Source organism: Argiope bruennichi, chromosome X1 (assembly GCF_947563725.1).
Source record: "Argiope bruennichi chromosome X1, qqArgBrue1.1, whole genome shotgun sequence".
Lineage (NCBI taxonomy): Eukaryota > Metazoa > Arthropoda > Arachnida > Araneae > Araneidae > Argiope > Argiope bruennichi.
In genome coordinates, this window is record NC_079162.1 from 134,203,351 (window position 1) to 134,223,438 (window position 20,088).

Here is a 20,088-nt window from a genome sequence, read left to right on the forward strand (position 1 = left end):
ATCAGTGTAAATAATAAATTTACGCTGAGTAATGGATGAAATTTTCTGGAGCGCACAGAAAATTACCACTAATTCAGAAGTAAAGACTGAACAATAATTGTGCAGATAGTGACTCATTGTATCAGATGGAAATACGACGCCACAACCAACATGTCCATCCGATTTCGAGCCATCTGTGAAAATCGGAACAAAAGATGGTTACCGATAGCGATGAGAGTTGAAAAGCCGCTGGAAAACGATAGGAGGTATTGAAGTTTTATCTAATCTCTTAAAAGGATTCAGGAAAAAAACCTCGGAATATCCCAGGGCGGGAAACTAAAAGAATCCACAACTTTTATATGAACATTTTTCAGGTCCGAGTCACATAGGAACACCTTAGCTCTCTCAATAAATGGCAGAATGTGAGAGGGACGAGCATCATACAGTCGTGTGAAGATTAGTTGGCAATGTCATTTGGTCTATGGGGTGCTTCAGAATAGACTTTGTTCTGAAATGATAAAGAGTAGATATTTTTTGACGCCTTAAACAAAGAGGTAGCTGGTGATAAATAGCATTTAGGCTCTCAACTGGTGAAGTACGAAACGCCCCCGAGCACATCCTTAAAGCAGAATGGTGGATTGTGTCGAGTCGCCTCAAGACTGAATTACGGGTGGAGCCATATACTATACATCCGTAGTCGATCATGGAAAGGATGAAGGCTTCATGAATATGGAGTAGCAAGGTACGATCGGCTCCCCAAGATGTTTTAGATAGCACCTTCAAAATATTTAGGGACTTCTCGATTTTCTTCCGCAGATACAAAGCATGCAGAAGAAAGATGAGTTTACTATCGAAAATCACTCCCAAGAATTTTATTTCTGGAACTGCAGGAAAAGAGGCATTATGAATGCTAATAATATGTTGAAAATGGATGCTTCGCTTCCTACAAAAATGGACACACCGACTCTTATCAGAAGAGATAATGTGCCCGTTGTTACTGCACCAAGCTACCAATTTACTTACTGTATTTTGCAATTGTCTTTCAATTATGTTCATATTACTTCCTTGGCAAGAGATCTGTAGGTCATCTACGTAGAGAGTTCCTTGAATAGATGGTGGTAAAATAGTTAAAATATGGCTCAAATGAATAATAAAAAGTTTGACGCTGAGAGCACTTCCTTTCGGAACTCCCTCAGCTTGTATAAAAGCATTAGATTAAAAACTGCTTACACGAACTCGAAACGTTCGAGGGGCTAAAAAGTTTTGTAAAAACATGGGCAAGTTGCTCCTAAAATCAAAGTTAAAAAGTGTGGAAAATATGCCATGCCAGGTACGGTCATAGGCTTTTTCTATGTCGATGAATATGGAAACAAGGAGGTTCCTCCTAACAAATGAGCTACGCATTTGGGTTTCCTGTAATACGAGGTTATCAAAAGTAGATCGACCTCTACGGAAACCGCTTTGCAACTGGTATATGCATATTTGTTTCTCTAATTCATAGATAAGACGGGGATTGACCATCTTCTCAAAAGTCTTGCATAAACAGTTTGTCAGTGCAATTGGTCTATAGTTCAGAAGGTTTGATAAATTTTAACCAGGTTTAAAAATCGGAATCACAATAGCTTCACGCCATTGTGCAGGGAATGTCTTCTCAGTCCAAATTCTGTTAAATAACATTAACAGACTGAAAAGTGAAGCGGTATTCAAATGGGGAAGAATGTTATATGTTATTCCATCTGGCCAGGGACTGGTATCATGGGTTTGAGACAAGGCAGTTTCCAATTCAAGCAAGAATGCATGACCGAGAATATTAACTATATCTAATGGGGCAGAATGCTCTAATCTTCCTGTTTTTAAAACAAGAATGGAAGATTTCGCTATAAATCCCATTTGCGGCCTTTTATCTTTTTACACAAAAGCTTAGTGGAAGTTGAGGATATGATTGAGGATACAAACTTGATCCAAGATTCCCTCTGACTACGACGGCGAATGCGTCGAGCTAACGCTTTGGCTTTCTTAAAAGCGACAAGATTTTCTGTCGTTGGACACCTCCTGAAAATGTTCCGGCGTTTTTTATGGTTCTTAAAACTACAAGCTTCATTCCACCACGATCTGCGATATCTTCGTAGACATGGGGAAGCCTTTGGTATGGTGGCATTTGCAGCGTTTATTATAATATCAACAATATGTTGTACTGCTTCCGTGATGTCTGAAATTTGGATCATTCCCTCTCTAATAACTGCCAGTTGCGAGAAAACAATCCAGTCTACCCGCTGAAATATAAAACATGGTGGATAGCGAGTCGGAAAACCACTATCAGCTTGGGAAACTATTAAAGGATAATGATCACTATTGTATATGTTATTACTTTTCAATACATTTCCGCATGGTTCTTGAAGACAGCACATTTATTAGACATAGAAAACGAAAAGAAAAGGATACAGGTATTGACGATTACGCACACAGCATCATGTTTAACAGTTCGCAGAAGGAATGCATCGAAACGAAGCGCCAGAAGCGTAATCACACAGATAATCTTACGCGAGAAAAATAGGCCGCTCGCTTCATCCCAACACACCCCTCTTGCGAGTGATATTTTTCAAGCATTTATAAAAATATACATCAAAATTAAATACACTCGACAATACAAAAAATTATATGTACATACAAAAATCAAGAAATTAACGAAATATTTTTCAAAGAATATTTTAGCTTTTCTTCATTTCCAGCTTTTGTAAGAAAATCTGCAATCAAACATTCTGTTTGAACATATTCTAATTTAATTACATTGTCTTCCAGCAAATCTTTCACAAAATGAAAACGTAAATTCATATGTCCTGATTTATTTGAAGACCTGGTGCACTTAATCCACTGAATTGACTATCTGAGTTTAAGGTTACAGCATTATTTATAAATTGTTTACAGTTTAACTCAGTTAATAAATTTACAGTCCAAATAATATCTTTACATATTTCAGAAATAGCAAATAACTCAGCTTCACATGTTGACAGACTGACACAAAGTAATACCATTTTCATGTTTAACAATTTCTATACCTAAAAGCTTACCAGTTTTGTTCTCATGTAATTCAAATATGTTTTTGATGCTATTTACAATCTTTTGATACATTTCATCATTATTAGAAAAAAATTGCCAAATCATCTACATACATACTATAAAAATATTTTCACCAATAGTTTTAATGAACACACAATTGTCAGAAGTCAGTTGTATCAATCCAAATTTTTCTAATTTACCTTTTATAGTCAATCAGTTTCTACCTGATTGTGGTAAGCCATAAATACTCTTACGCAACTTAGAAACTTTTTCATCTCCAATTAATTTTTCATAACCAGGTGGAGGTAACATATAAACAGTTTCTTCAATATCACTACATAAATATGCAGTTTCAACATCAAAGAACTTAAAAAATAAATTTAATTTAGATGCAAGTGCCATTAACATTTCTGAAAGATTCGATGCTCACAACGGGTGAATAAGACTCGGAATAATCTTTATTTTTTATTTGATTAAAACCTGCTGCTATAAGTCCCGCTTTGTATTTTGCTTCACCAGAGTTATCTTGTTTTAAAGAATATACCCACTTTCTTTTTATTAATTTTGTTTTTTCAGGCTTGTTTGCTATTTCCCAAACTTCGTGTATATTTATCGAATCCAATTCATTTTTCATTGTTATTTCCTAGTTCTTCCAATCAGCACTATTTTTTGCCTCTAAATATGTATTCGGAATGTTATGAACTACATTTGTTTAGATTTGAGCCTTTCCGAATATCTGACTGGGATCTGATTTACGATATTACTACTACTTGACTCAACATCCGGTGTTTCGTTTTCATCCCCCATAGCGGCGTCCGTCTGACGCGAAGTTCTACTATGGTATAGAATTGATGAATCTCTATTCTCATCCTCTGCAGGGATTTCTAAACGAGATATTTCACTTTTTGTTTCTTGAATGCAGCTGGAGAAGTTTCAAGCAGTGGATTAATATCCCAAGTTTCGGCTTTCATTTTCCTCAAATAAGTAGTACTTTTTAAAGATTCATTGAATTTAACTGGTCTCTCTTCTATTATTTTTCGGCTTTTAAATGTCATAAATTCGATAACCCTTCCTTTCTATAGCGTATCCTAGCGTTATATCACGTTTTCCGGGAACTTCAAATTTATTTCTCATTACTTTCAGAACGTGAAAATAAGCCACATAGCCAAATTTTTTAAAGATAATTTAATTTCGGTTTCCTACCTGTCCAAATTTCAAGGGGTATTTTTTCTTTTCCTTTACGTGGAGTTACATTAGACACTTGGGTGCTACAATGAATGGCTTCGGCCCAAAATTTTAATGGAAGTTCACTTTTATATAATAAAGATCTAGCCCTTTCTAAAAGGATGCGGTTCGATCGTTACTGACAATAAATTATATCTTATTTCAGGAACATAGTTAACATTAGTAATTGTTAAATTTGTAGGATTATTAATCACAGTTTTTGTTTTAACTGTTCTTCACACAAAATTTTAGTCTTTACCTGCTAAATAAATATTCTTTGTTTCAAGGATTATTTCTTCAAACCACATACTGTCTTTGGCCATATGACAAGAAGCTCCACTGTCCAACAACCATACTTCATCATTTAGGCTTTCTTTTTGATGAGAAGTAGTAAACACATTATCACTAATACTTCGTTGTTTTGTTAACTGGTTGGCATGGTGTTGTGTATTTCGCCTTTGATTATTTTCATTACACGGAGCACTTCGACTAGTATTTTTATTTTTGTAAAAGCAGTCCTTAGCGATATGATTTGGGCGTTTGCAGATGTAACAGAGCCTTACATTAGAACTTCTGTTTTTTCTAGAATAAAACACTTCCGCGTTGACTCCTTCAGAGCGAGCACTCGTCGGCGAATAACAGGTATTTTCTTCTTCACGTAAAATTTCTAATATTTCATCCATTGACTTGTCACGTTGGGTTTTGAGAATTTCTCGTACTTTGGAGAATTTTCTTTTCAGTCCGCGCACTATATAATAAACGAACTCCCTAGGTGTGACATCCAGTCCTAAAGAATGAAACTTCGTAGCAATTCCTCTTGCTCTGGTAATATAATCGTTTGCCGATTCATTACTTTTCATTTGAAGATTTTTCAATTCATTGCCGGCATCTATTTTGCGGTCTTCTGCTTGACCCGTGAATGTTGACTTTATTTTATCCCAAAGAAATTTTACATTTTCCTCTGCTGCGAACTGTAGAGCCTGTACGTCTGACAATGAAAATATAAGCAAAGGCGTCAGAATTTTTCTGTTCCATTCTGCTGCATCTTTTTCACTTAGATTATCTGGTTTCACCGCGGATATCACAGAGTTCAATCTTTTCAAACTCGGTGCTGTCTGTATTTTCAATGCCCAAATAAAATAATTAGTTCTATTCGGCTCATGGACATTTAATTTATCCATGCTGGCAATTTTGTTTTTGACAGTTTCGTTTTAGTCACACAGTTCAGTTAGAATTTTAACGAAACAAGCCACGCTCTGCTACCAATTTGTTGTTACTTTTCAATAAATCTCAGCATGGTTCTTGAAGACAGCGCATTTATTAGACATAGAAAACGAAAAGAAAAGAACACGGGTATTGTCGATTACGTACACAGTATCATGTTTAACAGTTCGCGGGAGGAATGCATCGGAAAGAAGCGCCAGAAGCGTAATCACACAGATATTCCAACGCGAGAAAAATAGTCCACTCGCTTCATCCCAACAGTATAGATCATTTCCGACCTCAAAATTCCTCAATGGAAAAAGCTCAGAAGAACAAATGGCAAGGTCAAGACTATGGAAGCTACGTGTGGGTTCATGGAAGTTTGTTTTCTCATCATTATTTAAAAGACAGATACAATTATTTGATATGAACTGTTCGATCTGTCTCCCACGAGTATTTGTACTATCCGAACCCCAGAAAGTACTATGTCCTGTGAAATCACCAAGTATAATAAAAGGTTTGGGAAGTTTATCCTCTAAATCGTCAAGATCTTGTTGACGAATGGCATCATGGGACGGCAAACAAATGCAGCAGACTGTGACTAAGGTTCTTGTGTGAACTTACACAGCCACAGCCTGCAAAAATGTATGTAAAGTGAGAAGTGTGCTCGGATAAATATTGGATTTGAAGAGACAAACACTACCAGAACTCTGAGGTCCAGTGTCTGCATCTTTCCGAACACAATTGTATCCGCGCAATTTTATGGGAATTGGGAATTTTGGAAGTCAAGAATGTTTCTAGGACACAGAAACAGGTAGAATGAAATTTGTTGAAAATTTTCTTGGTGTCAGATAGTTTGGACCTAAGGCTGCGACAATTTCATGAAAGGAAGGTACCCATTAAGAAAGTCTTGTAACAAAAAGTGAATTAAAGGCACTATTAGAAGGTTGCGAAATATCGCAATTATTTTCAAATCATTATCCTCTTCGTCTGATGGATGAAATGAAATACGATCAGAACTTTTGTCTTACCACCAAAAATAGAGGCTATACCCTGTTCGCAAGTCCCAAAGGCACTGAATTTTATAAAAGGGATTTTTTTTTAACTTTGGTGAAAGATCTTTTCCAGCAAGGCCACATTTTGAAAGCTTTAGCTGTAAGTATTTGTTAGATTTTGATTTTTGTTTGGATTGTTTTGTTTGATAAATTCGGAAGTACTGGCTGAAGAATTTTCTGTGTCAGATTCGGATGCTTTTCCAGGAGGTTTTGTGCTTGAATTACGTTTTGCACAATCTGAACATGAACAGTTTTTGCAAAAAAAATTTTGAGTAGCGGAAGCATAGGTGAGACCGGTTTCAGTATTTCGGCTAGGACTTTCTGTCTAGCTTCTCTAATTGCCAGCTTTCACATAATCGCGAGAATGATGTGTGATTGCCATTTTAGTTGACTCACTTTTCTGGTGCTGAACACTGCCGGCTATCGTGGCCCTTTTCTGCACAACGGGCGCAAGTGAGAGTCCCGCGGCAGTTGATCTTCGAATAGCCAAAACGCTGGCATTGAAAACATCTCAAAGGATTAGGAATATACTGTCTAACAGGTAATTTAATGTATCCAGCATATATGTATTCGGATAATTGGGGGCTATGGAATGTCAGAATGTAATGTTTTGTGGGGAGGAGTTGCCCATCCCGCCGAACAGTTACTTGGCGTACGTTTGTAACTGCTTGAGATTTTAGTTATTTCCTCTAAAGGAATATTAAAGAGCTCCCCGCAAGTTATTACTCCTTTTGAATAAAATAAGAGATGTATGTGGACTGACTGTTATTGGTATGGTAGCTAAAGCTTTTAATTTGACGATTTGCTTCTTAGAGCAGCAAAAAACAGCAAATTACCTGAATGCATTTTTCGGATTGATGAAACGTCACCGACTGTAGCTGCAATTGCCCTCTGAACAAGAAACGGCGAGACCGAATCAAATGACTCTTTTTCATCTGATATACGTTTAATAATAAAAGAGGAATCAAAGTTATAACTGACAGTTTTCATTTCAGGATGATGCCCACTGAATCGAGATTTGACTTTAAGGCCCATACGATATTGAAAGATACTTTAGGCCCGACGGCATCGTCCACCACAGAGCCCAACAAGGAAAGGCAGCCACCGGCTCTGGTCATTCCCAACCTCGGTGCTTACTTTAGTGCTAGCCGGAACCTATAAGCTCAGAGTTACCCCCGGGGACAATGACCACACTTAACGCCAAGCCCAAAGAGTAACCCCTTCGCTTGATCCCTAGCAGACTAGCAACTCAGGTTGCTAGCTACCGGCCGATTGATACACCGGGGACCACAGTGCACCGCCCGTCTAATGGGTCGCCACGCACGCTTAACACGTGGGGTTTTGGCTGCCCATGAGAAGTAAGAAACAAACAGATCGGCGACAGCTTCTCATGGAGAGCTCCCTCGCTTGCAGTTGAGGTAATGGAAGAATCAAACAAATCGCAGAATGCGTAGAGGAGAGTAAACATGAAGGGAGTAAAGATAACTGGGAACCTCGGGATTGGGACACCAGTACTCACCTAAAGTAGGTGAGCTTCTGAGGGGGCGAGATCAATATTTAGCGAATGAAGATGAATATTTAGCGATTAAACAAAGGAAAGCTACAACTTTCTGATAAGCGCGATTATTTTTCAATATTGGTATCATTCAATTAGGGAACAGAAAAGTAGTTTATTTCAAAATGGCGTGCTTAAAACAAGTATTTTTATATATTGGAATATGATAGTATTTATAGAAATATTAACAAAAATTCTCTATAACGATCAATAAGAAGGAACAGCAATAAAATAAACACTAACCGCCATTTATTGTGAGTCGCTAAGAGAAAGCGGAAGTATAACGGAATTTCTTTTTTCTTTTTTTCTTTTTTTTTTTTTTCTTTTTTTTTTTTTTTTTTTTTTTTTTGTACGAGTACGCTTAAGTGTGAAAATGCGAGCTGCAAATAAAATTGTGAATTTAATCTGAATTAATCCTTTTTGCTTTTGTTTCTGAAGATGAATATTTAGCTATTAAACAAAAAGCAGTCTACAACCTTCTGATAACCCCAATTATTTTTCCATAATATCATTCAATTAGGGAACAGAAAACAGTTTATTCCGAATTGACATGCTTAAACACGTATTTTTATATATTAGAACATGACAGTATTTATAGAAATATTAACAATTATGTATGAAGGTGAAAAAGATTGATGAGCAACAAAAATAAACACTAACCGATAACCAAAACGAAATCGAAAACGCAAATTATTTGTGAATATAGATTTATTGTATCGCGATTTATGGTGAACTTTTATTCAAGATAACGATTTCATAGATCGACATTTTCGAAAACGGGCATTTTTCAAAAATATTGATTTTTTTTTCTCGATAAAATGAAAATTGACACAGCCCTATTTTACACACAAAAAAATTATAACTAACTATTAGAGCCGTTTTCTATATGCTCTCATATTGACAATGTCATATAGCACCATCCCGTAATTTTTTGTGGTACTTGCATTGTTGCTATAGGAGTGATAACCTGCTGGTACCTCAAAATTTTGTGAGATGGCGCTGTATGACATTATCCAAATACGAATACGTTCGGCTTCCATCGAATAGCAACAATGCAATTATTTTGTTAACCAATCAATTTGTCGTATAAGTAACATTACCGATTTTGGGCATCAAATCAATGTTGGATATGTTTTTCTTTGGTTAGACCAAGGAACTCATACGGTTTACTTATAATATTACCTAAAGCCAACCTGTGCACTTTACAATGCCTAGGAAACCTTTCAGAAAAGTATTTAATTTTAATTTGCGCAGCCAAGGCTCATTTCAAGGAAATATCGGAGAAAATATCTAAAAATATTTCTGCGATCTCTGGGAAAACACGATTTTAAAATAAATAAATAAAAACACGCCGAGCGAAGTTCGGTCTCTCAGGTACTAAAAATTTAATTTGGAATAAATTGCTAAGTTACAGGTGTCGCTACAGCTTGGGAAATATACATGTATAGCATTTTTTGTCGACCACTCTCCTGCAAAATATATATAAATATATATATTTTGCAGGAGAGTGGTCGATAAAAAGGCAAATCAGCAATTTAACTTCAATTTATTTTTCCACGGGAAGGTATGATTTGTACATGGAACGGAAGCATGTCAGCTCACACTGGGATACAATTGAAAGGTTTTAGAAATTTTTTCATTTGTGCTTTTTATTGAGAAATTCTTATTTCTTTGACATGTGTAGATTCAGAAAAGGAAATCTTAGGTATCTTTGGAAGGAATGTCATAGGCGTTAGGTATTTTTATCCATGCTCTTGAATTTTAAGAATTGTATAAGTCATTCACTTCGGAGAGCTCGTTTTGGGAATAATTAAATAAAAATGTGAGATCTGGAACAGGAAATAAGAGAAAATATTAGAATAAAGTAATATGGGCTAATTTATGATTTAAAAAATAGAAAATTAATTATGATTTTAAATAGATTAAGAGATATCATTAAAATGTTCCTCCCATTGCACAGTGGTACTCAAGTAAGATGTTAAAGTTTAAATGTAAATTAAAAGTGATACCAAAGTTCTCTTACTTTTACATTAACTTAAAAATCATTTCAACAAGGAGACTGAAGATATCAAATGATAATTAAGAGTTATACCTTTAAAAATATTATGTAAACTTAGATAGTCCACAATAATAACAAAATTTATAATATAAAAATACAGAAAACATTTTCTGCAGAATTTCAGCTGATACTTCGTGAGGATTGTCTTTACGGTATGATTGTATACATTGTCCTTAAATAGTAACAAATCTGACTCCCCAAAATTATCAATTTAAGAATAAAATAGAAAATTGGGTTTATACAACAATAAAATATTTATATAATTAGGATTTTAAATAAAACAGTTGGATATGAAAATAACCAATAAAATAAATAGTATAAAAAGTAAATAGTTTGAAAAGAAAAACATTTGTCCCGCTAGGTAATTAACAAGCAGTTTCTAAAATTTCGACATCAAGAAGGGGAATCTCATTATTATTCTCATCCAAGAGGATTTGTTTCCAAAGAGGAGAACAGAAAATCCGGTATAGAAATAGAAATTAATTACGCCTCAATAAAACTGCTATGTTTTAATACTTGTTGTGTCATAAAAGAAAATGAAAAACTCACCCTCATGAATGGAAACAACGTGAATGGGGTTTTAGATATCGAATGGAAGAGAAATAAAGAGTCAAAGCACTTTTTATTCATGATTCAATTCTGGGGAGGGGGTGTAATAAGTTCTCAATTTTCACAATACCAGTAGCTTTGTTTGGTTTAGTTATTTCATAATTTACATCTGAAGATTTAAAACTATTTCATATGGACCTAAAACATTTGGGAGTCATTTTCTATGATATGGATATTTAAATTTCTCCTACATTACAATATCACTAGCGTTTGAAAAGGGAATCTAGCATACCATCTTATTTTATATTTATTATATGTTACGGTATTGTTTTTTGCTAATTCTCTACTTTTTCTACTGGAGGGCAGAATTGATTTTGAGCTAACGGAGAAGAATAAGGTCAAGTGCCAGATAACAAATATGCAGGTGATCCTTTTGTAACAGAATCGGGTGTTAAATTATATTCATTGACTACTTGTTCTGAAAGTCTAGTCTAAGAAATTTAAGAAAAAGAAGAATTGGCCTTACATTTTAATTTAATTATATTCACTGGTGTACTCTTTCCCATTAATTTGCAAATGATGTGGAGCAGTTGACACTGTAATGTTTGAGAAAATATTTGAATTGAGATGGGGTGAAAGCACCATTTAATAATTTGGAAAACTTATTTTAATGTATTGATTCAGACTAGAAGGGAGTGGCGGAGGATAGAAAGCGAGCCAAGGGGCTGTTGTGCTCATGAAGAAGATAAGATTTTCATTTTTGTAAGGAAAAACCAAAACATACCTAGTTTTATGATCAATTACTATAGGAAGAATTTTTTTTTGTTGAGTTCTAATAATTAAATCCACCAACAGATCGACAGAAAGATATTCAAAAATACAATTTGTGGAGGATACAACCTATAAAAGACCAAATCTTTATTTAATTGACGAACATCAAACTGTTTGACAACAATTGCCACATTAGGCTGTATAAATTGTTTAATTAGTACAGAGCAAGTAATATTTAAACAACAATTTATGCAATGTGTTAATGCTGACCTTTTTAGAAACTGGTCAATATTTTGTACTTTCCAAAAGTCATTTTTATTAATATCTCTTCAATTTTTATTAAAATAATCCAAAATTAATTCCATTTTTATCCCATTTTCGGGATCAGAGGGAACTTTGAGGGCTCACCTACTTTAGCATGGGCCATTAACAAGCCAGTATTAGAACCTTGGCTTATTTGTTCAGCTACATGGCTACTTTCGTTCTTATCTTCAAGGACATCCGTTTTATTTCCTTCTGAAATTAAAACCTCAAGATTAGGTACAACTGATTTAAAGGGGTCAATCATTTTTCCTGATTTTAGGAACATAAACAATTTCTATGGGAACACATTTTAAAATTCTACATACAATAAAATCTCAATTATGAATTTGTTAAAAAGGTTCTAAACTTACAATATTTAAAAATAATAATTTAAAAACGTTATTTATTGTTATATCGTAATTTAAATATGCAATTCAAAGTGTGATCACTTAAACATAATATAAATTTCAAGCTAAGCTGTAAAAAGTTAATGATATTATGTCTTTATTTTTGTTTTATTAACAGTGCAATATCTGTTAAATTTTAATATTACTTTCTATGAATTAAATTATCCTTTTTTTTAAACAGAAGTGAAATTATTACCTTATACAGAAATATTTAAAATCAAACACTAGGAGTAATAAACAATGGATAAAATTTCACTGTTTGAGCCATCGAAGAACGCTCAATAGTTTCTTTTCAAAATTTCACCGAATTCTTGAGCTCGTTGAAAAAACACAATAACATATTTTTGAAGCACAACATTTTGTAACATAAGCAAACTCGAACACGGGGAGGAAGATGATTATTACAGTGAAAATTTCACATTAATGATGTCAACATCTTGATTATATATAGGGAAGGAACTTGGAAAGGTATATTTTTTCGACAAAAAGCACTGCCACGGAACACATCCAGACAGCTGCATGGAGCATTATAGCTTAAGGCGCGTTCCGACGGCCTGTGGCCTTTACGCATATATTCGTAAATCTGCCAACTGGCCCATTGTTGAACCACCCACGCCTGTGGTCTGGAGCTTCCCGCAAACTATCGATAAAATGAACAGACATCAAAGAACCCCGGAAAACCACAAAAAAGGGGAAAGAGGGCAAAATGCGTCGTTTCAAGGCGCACACAGATAGTCGGAAAGCGGCTTTAAGCCTCGCTCCAATGACTTGAGGTAGCGAAGAAAATGACAACTCAAGGACGATACAGGAAGCCGTGGCTTGATCTGCATAGAGAAGGCGAACCCGGAGTCGATTCTTCCCCATTGCCACGGCATGCTGGTCATAGAAAAAAGTCTTGGCGAATTGTTGCACAATCTTTGGAGTGCATCACTGACTTGAGAGTCTCTCCTTACCTTTCTCACAGCTTTGTGCTTTTATTTCTCATTATTTAAAAAAATTTAAATGAAAGATTGATAATATAAATAAAGACAGTCGTTAATACTATTGTAACATAATTTTTGTATATAAGTGGTCAAGTTCGTTACAGCTACAGAAAAAAAAATTATTTTATATATATATATATATATATATATATATATTTCCAGGAGAGTGACCACCAACAAGAAGGAAGATCGGCAATTTATTTTTCCATGGGAAGGTATGATTTTGTACATGGGATGACAGTGGAATCTCGTCAGCTCACACCGAGATACAAAGGAAAAGTTTTAGAAATTTTTTCCTCTGTGCCTTTTATTCTTATTTCTTTGACACGTGTCGATTCAGAAAAGAGAAACTTGGATGCCTTTGGAAGGAATTTTATCTCCGCACTTCAATCTTGAAAATTGTATTAGTTCTGAGAGCGCATATCGGAAATAAATAAATAAAGAGGGGATTTGGATCAGCCCATATTAATTATATTAGCCCATATTAATTTAAAATAAACTAATATGGGCTAATATAAGATTAAAAAATTGAAAATTAATAATGATTTAAAATAGATTAAGAGATATCATTACAAATATATAAACATGTCTTCTTTTTCAGACCTCGGGGATCAGTTTCACTCTAGACTACTAGAGAAAGGGTTTCTTATTGTTATTTACAATGAAAAAAGAAACTTCGTCAACTCCATACCTTCTCAAGCCTCTTGGGATCAGTTTTACTTTAGAATGTTAAAGAGAACATGATTTTGGTTTAAATCTACAAAAAAAAAAAAGTATACTTTCTCAAGAAATAAATGTAGTACGAGTTAGCCCACTTTCGAACAGTTAAAAATAATGAATGCTAATTTCTGTAAGCGATAATATTCATTATATTTTTCTTTCTAAAGAGAAAATATTTTAGAATGATCGATGTCATCAATTTAACATTTTGTTTCACATTGCCATGCTACGTCCATGACTCTTGCTAACATTAATAAAATGAACTAAAAAAAATTTTAACATACTTGAAGAAGTGACAGATGTAAATATCTTTTACATAATGCTGAAAGTAAAAATATTGACTTAGTGTTTTCTCAAACCTCTGAGTATAAAATCCATATCTCAGATTGCCAAAGAATAATTTTTGAGAAAAGAAATAATTAAATAATGTTTGAAAATGCTCATGAAAAATTAATAATTTTTTTGCAAAATAACCTAATTAAATAAAGTAACCAAAATGTAACAATAATTCCAAACAAAATGTGTTTCCAGAAAAGCTCCTTTTGACTCATGAATAAGCAATAATATAGCCGGCATCAAACAGTACATAGTGCAAGTAAACATTATCTTTTCTCACATTGAAATAATTTTGATAAATTTTAACATGGTATTTTGTCATGCGAGCCCTATTGAAAGCAAATTATTTCATAGAAATCGGTTTTTACTTTTAAATTATCTCAACATTACAAATTATCTCTACATTAATCTATTGCATTTGAATTTTGTACATTTGTAATTATTTTGTTGTATTTTTGCATAATGAATAAGTGTTTCACTATGACCTACACCTAGTTAAATTTTTTAATTTAATTCAAACACGCTACGTTTCTATATCTTCGCAGAATCATGCGATAGCCTAGGTCTGGTTATCGTACAGTATTTATGTGATTTCCTTATTTGTAATTTTTGTTTTTCATTTAATTATTTTATTTGTATTTTTTATTCTTTGTATACTTTATAGTAAAAACTAATACTGAACATAGATGGTGCAGTATGCCCTAAACCATATGTATGTTTGGAATGTGAGGGGAGCGCACTTAAGCTTCTTTATTGTAAACACTTCAACCTGAGAGTTGGTGTGAAACAGGTGCAAGCAGGCACCGCTCGCTCTTTTGTTAGCGGCAAAAAGAATTATTCGTTCGCTCTTTGTTAGCGGCAAAAAGAATTATTCGTTCGCTCTTTGTTAGCGGCAATTTCTACTTTTAAATGCATATATTATGTGTTTCCTTATATATGTATGATCACCGTCCATGCGTGTGTGTGCGAAAATAAATAAGAAAAAGACAAGAAAGCATGAGGCGGGGCAATAATTTCTAATTAATCTATTTTCTAAAAATAATTTCCTAATCACTCGAAATCTGGCTTCATAGTAGCTTTACATTTTGAGTTATGCTGGCTTTCGTTTTTTCCAAGAAATCAAAATACTGTTTTTCTTTATAAAATTATATAAGTTCAAAATACGTTCTCACGCTCTCTCTTTCCTGCTTTCTGCATTCCTATTCGGTGCACTATCCTGTGCTCGCCATTACTTAAACAAAGAATTTTGATAATATATAAAAGTTTGACTACTTCCTTAAAATTATGAAAATATTTAAAAGGTTCCACGACTGTTTCTTCAAATCATGTTTTTACATATCTAAGAAATTTTTATGCATGTTAATTAGGTTTATTCTCTCTTTCTCTCTCCCTGTGCGTGGCATTAATTTCTACATAATTTATTCAACTTTAGTACGATATTTTTGTAATTTCGAATTGTAATACATTTTAAAATTATAAACAAAAATAATACAACATTATCATACTTAATTACAACGTGTAAAATTGGCAGCTATGAATCAATAATATCTTAAGTTTAAAAATGATGTGAAAATAATTCAGAAAATAGTTTGGTAATAATCGTTATTACAAGACAAAGAAAAATCTATATAATAATGTTGGAATTTTTAATTTAGTCTGCTTCCATACTTCCTGTTATGCGCTATTAGATTAAAATCCAGTTTATAAGAAATTATATGAGATCATTCAACGATGAATCTCATAATTTTGAACACTGGCCAGATTGCAAGGACACTTGAATCGTCACCTCACTTTCCGAAATATCAGTTCACTTCAACACAAGGGCATTATCTCCTATTACAAATAGCATTATCGATCGTCGCTAATGCTTGATTACTAATGTGCATAAATGCAATATAATGATTTCGAGAATAAACAGATTTAATCATTGCATGACTACGATCTGTACAAATAGTTTCATTCTTCTATGTTGTATTTTATTAGATTAATGTCTTATTTTGAAACTAGACGACTATTCTAAAAAAATTCTGAGCGGTGACTACATGAGCATAACAACCGGTGGATCACTAGGTACGAGCTGAAAGGGCAAGTGCCTTGGATATAAATCAAAGTGCAAAGATGACCGCAAATTTCCTACATTACAGCCATAACATTTATCTCTTTACATTTTCTTAAAAAAATAAAGAAAGAAAACGAATGAATGAATACAGCCAATGGAAATAAGAACTAGCGCATACGCGGAAGAAATTAAATCAATAAATAATTTAAAACACAGTCATGTTCAGAAAATTTCAAAGAAATAAAAATAAGAAAAAATTTAAAAATCGATATTGCTAAATCAACAATATTTTTTAAGGTAAAAGCATAAAATGAATTGCTATCTTTCTCTTATTTATGCAATGAAAGTGAAAAATTTTGAATCGAATAATCCACATAAATCTTCGGTTTACAATGTTGTCAGTATGTTTTTTTTTTTCTATACAAACCATTTGAAATAGTAGAACACTTTTAGAATAGATATTTTTTTTTGGTGGAGCACAAAAATACTTAAACATTTTTTGACGAGTTTTTGTATATATATATGTAACATTATTTTGTTTGAAGCAGAATGCAGGTTCGAAGACATTTTACATTTTTAAATTAATTTTAATATCCATTCCGGGAAAGCAATTTATTTAAAGTAGAGACGCGGACAAGGCACGTCCGCCACAGCGCGAAGCAAAAGCAGAAGTAAGAAAAAGGGACGAAACAAATGATCACTAGTCTTATATAACATGGGATTTCCTGCCAAGCGCCAGTTTAATGCACGTGGTGACCTTTGACACCTTGGCAAGGGAACCGAAGGGATAACTTTCACTTGATACTTAGAACTGATTGCGCAGTAATTTTTACACAGCTTTATACGTGGAATGAGATCAAGAAATAAGAGAATTTTTTACTATGGACTAAATTAAGATAAAGCTTTGGAAATTAATTTGGTTTAAATTAAGAGTTTAAAATATCATATATATATATATATATATATATATATATATATATATATATATATATATATATATATATATATATATATATATATATATATATATATATATATATATATATATATATATATATATATAATGATATTTTAAACTCTAATTTCAATTTAATTAATTTACAGAGTTTTTTCTTAATTTAGCCCATAGTAAGTTCATTCTCTTATTTTTTGATCCAATTTACTTTCTCTACTTAATTAATTCAAGAGAAGCTTTATAAAATTGCTGAATCGACTAAACGCCGACACATTCTCATGCTCCGCGTGAAGAGCTAGAAAAATGTCCAATATGCACATTCTTTTTTAAAAGAACCCTGTATTTCTCTTACTTGTGATTTACGTGCGTCAGAAATCCCTATCAGAATCTTAATAATATATTAGCACTGTAAAAAAAATATTTTCCCTATCCATATCTCATGTTATATAAGAAGAGGGATAGTTTATTTCGCTCTTCTTCCCTACTTCTGCTTCTGTAACGTGCTGTGGCGGACTTGCCTTGTCCGTGCCTTCTTGTAAATAATCAAGCCTGTCTCCCGAGAGAGAATAAAACGAATTTAAAAATACAAAGTCTCTTCACTTCTGGTCACACCTGTATTCTGCTTCACATAAAATAATGCTTGCATATTATTTAGTCGACAGGGATAGTTTCCTGTGCAAAATTGTCAAATTAATTAAAATTAAATCAGCGAGGCAGGCTTCGACGGTCATAGGCCTCTGCAGCTCGCCGTGTTCCGAAGATGATCCCGTGCTGGCTCGGGCGCTCTGTCTCTTGCTACGCTGATGTTTTCCGACACCGATGGTTTTCTCCTCAGGCCACGTCGTTCCACGCAAACCGTAGTCCAGGATCCGGTCCAGTTCCCGTTGAATTCCCTGCTGCTTATCGCTACTCCTTCCGTAACCTGAGACCTCATAAGACTTTCCAGCTCTCAGACGTGTTTGTGCTCCATTTCCTCTTGTGTTTATGCCCCTTATTTTCAAAATGTTCCAACTCCTAGTGTGCCATGATTCATCCAATTTCTCGAAATATTACTTATTTTTATATTATCACTACAACATAATAATCGCCTACTTTACTCACCAGTGGTCTCCAGTGCCAAATTGAATCAACCAGATTTCCAAAATATCACTTGTGTTTTACATTATCACCAAAATATACTGATCACCTTCCGTTTACTCTCCAGTAGTCTTCAGTGCCAGTCCAGTGCTCAAAATTGTCTTTTGTGATTAATTAAAAAGTGATTATTCTTCAAAAAGTTATCAGTATTAAAAAAAAGCTTCCATCAACTGACTGAACAGATGAAATTCAAGATTTATACTTTGAACTTTTGATTTTAATTTGAATTGAATTTTTCAATTACAATTACAATACATTTGCAAATGATATTTTCATATTATTATTTAACCGTTTAAAGGGCCATTTTTTTCTAGTCATATTATGTTAAAATATTTTTAGGCTTGAAATTAGAATAAGGAAAGGGATTCATTTAATTTATTAGATAAATTTAATTTGATTAATTAATCAATTTGGTTAATTAATAATTAATTAACAAATCAAGACACGTCATTTTGTATGAGACAAAGAACTAAAGCATCTAAGTTTCTGTCTTTCTAAAATAGTTTGTCAGAACTTATGCCAACCTACATAATTTCATACAAAGATTGATAAATTTGGTGGGAAGTATACTTCCCACGACCCTAGAAAGGGTTAAAATACTATGATGTTTTTAATTTTTTCATATCTATTATTTAAAATTTATTCATAATATTATAATTTGTTGTATTTGAAATTTATGTACATGCTATTAAAAATCAAGAAAAATGATTTCAATTTAACTAAATTAATCTAACACCAAGGTTTTTAAATTAAAGAATAAATAAAAGTAATGATACATGATATCATAGAAAATTAGTTGATACCTCAGAGGGAATTTGAGAGGAATACCTCTGATTGTAATTAAACTATACTCTGATATTTACTGTATCAGATTGTTTTTTGGTTTAATAAGCATACAGACCTTGTGAATGAAAAAAAGTTGCATACCAAGATTCTTATATACTTAATAATTAATGGCACGTGATAATTAGAATAATGTAGTTAATGCCTCAGGGGAAATTGTTACACCTCTGACAGTCATTAAGCTTCCCTCTATTATAACTTTGTCCAAATACTTGTTTCCAAATACAATTATTTTTTTTTCAATTACTCAACTATTTCTTATATTACATATTTATTTATTTATTTCGATTTCCGAAATATTATAAGAGTATTTTGAATCTTGAGTTTGTTACATGCATTCACAAGTGTTTTGTTTGAAATCTTGCATTTATTACTTTTAGTTCTAAGTTTTTCATTTGATATTTTTGAATCATGCAATTATTATTTTCATTTTCAAATTATTTGTATGAAGTTTTTTAGTCTTATTTTATTAGTTTCATTTCCAAGTGTTTAATTTGAAAATTTTCAATCTTAGAGTTACTATTTTCATTTCCAAGTTTTTATTTGAAATTTGAAAATCTTATGCTTTTTATTTACAATCCAAATACTTTATTCGAAATCATAATTATATTGATATTTCATTTGGGTGAAATCAAAACAATATTGATATTATATTTAATAATTTAATATTTTATTTCTAATTTAATAATTTTGTTGAGTCAGACTTTCTAGAATTTAAGAATAATATAGGCCAATATACCATAGACTGTCTTCATTAAATTAAGTTCATTAATTCAGTTTTTACAGAAAAATAGTCAAAATAACTTTGTGCAATATACCGTTTCATTTAGTGATATTTTGTAATTATTGTTAATTATTCGGGTTTGCTAAAGATTTTTACAAATATTATTCTT

At 32.9% G+C, this 20,088-nt stretch overlaps 1 protein-coding gene across 2 annotated transcripts in view; it reads right to left on the reverse strand.

The window, feature by feature from the left end:
• LOC129959498 (uncharacterized) overlaps window positions 1–20,088 on the reverse strand; it is an 87,084-nt gene that overhangs the window by 58,070 nt on the left and 8,926 nt on the right. Inside the window, exon 2 of one of the 2 annotated variants that reach the window (XM_056072349.1) lies at window positions 11,861–11,968. The exons of the other annotated variant lie outside the window; for it this stretch is intronic. Coding sequence (XP_055928324.1) covers window positions 11,861–11,968 — 108 coding nt within the window. The remainder of the gene's footprint in view (window positions 1–11,860; window positions 11,969–20,088) is intronic. 2 annotated transcript variants of the gene reach the window in all.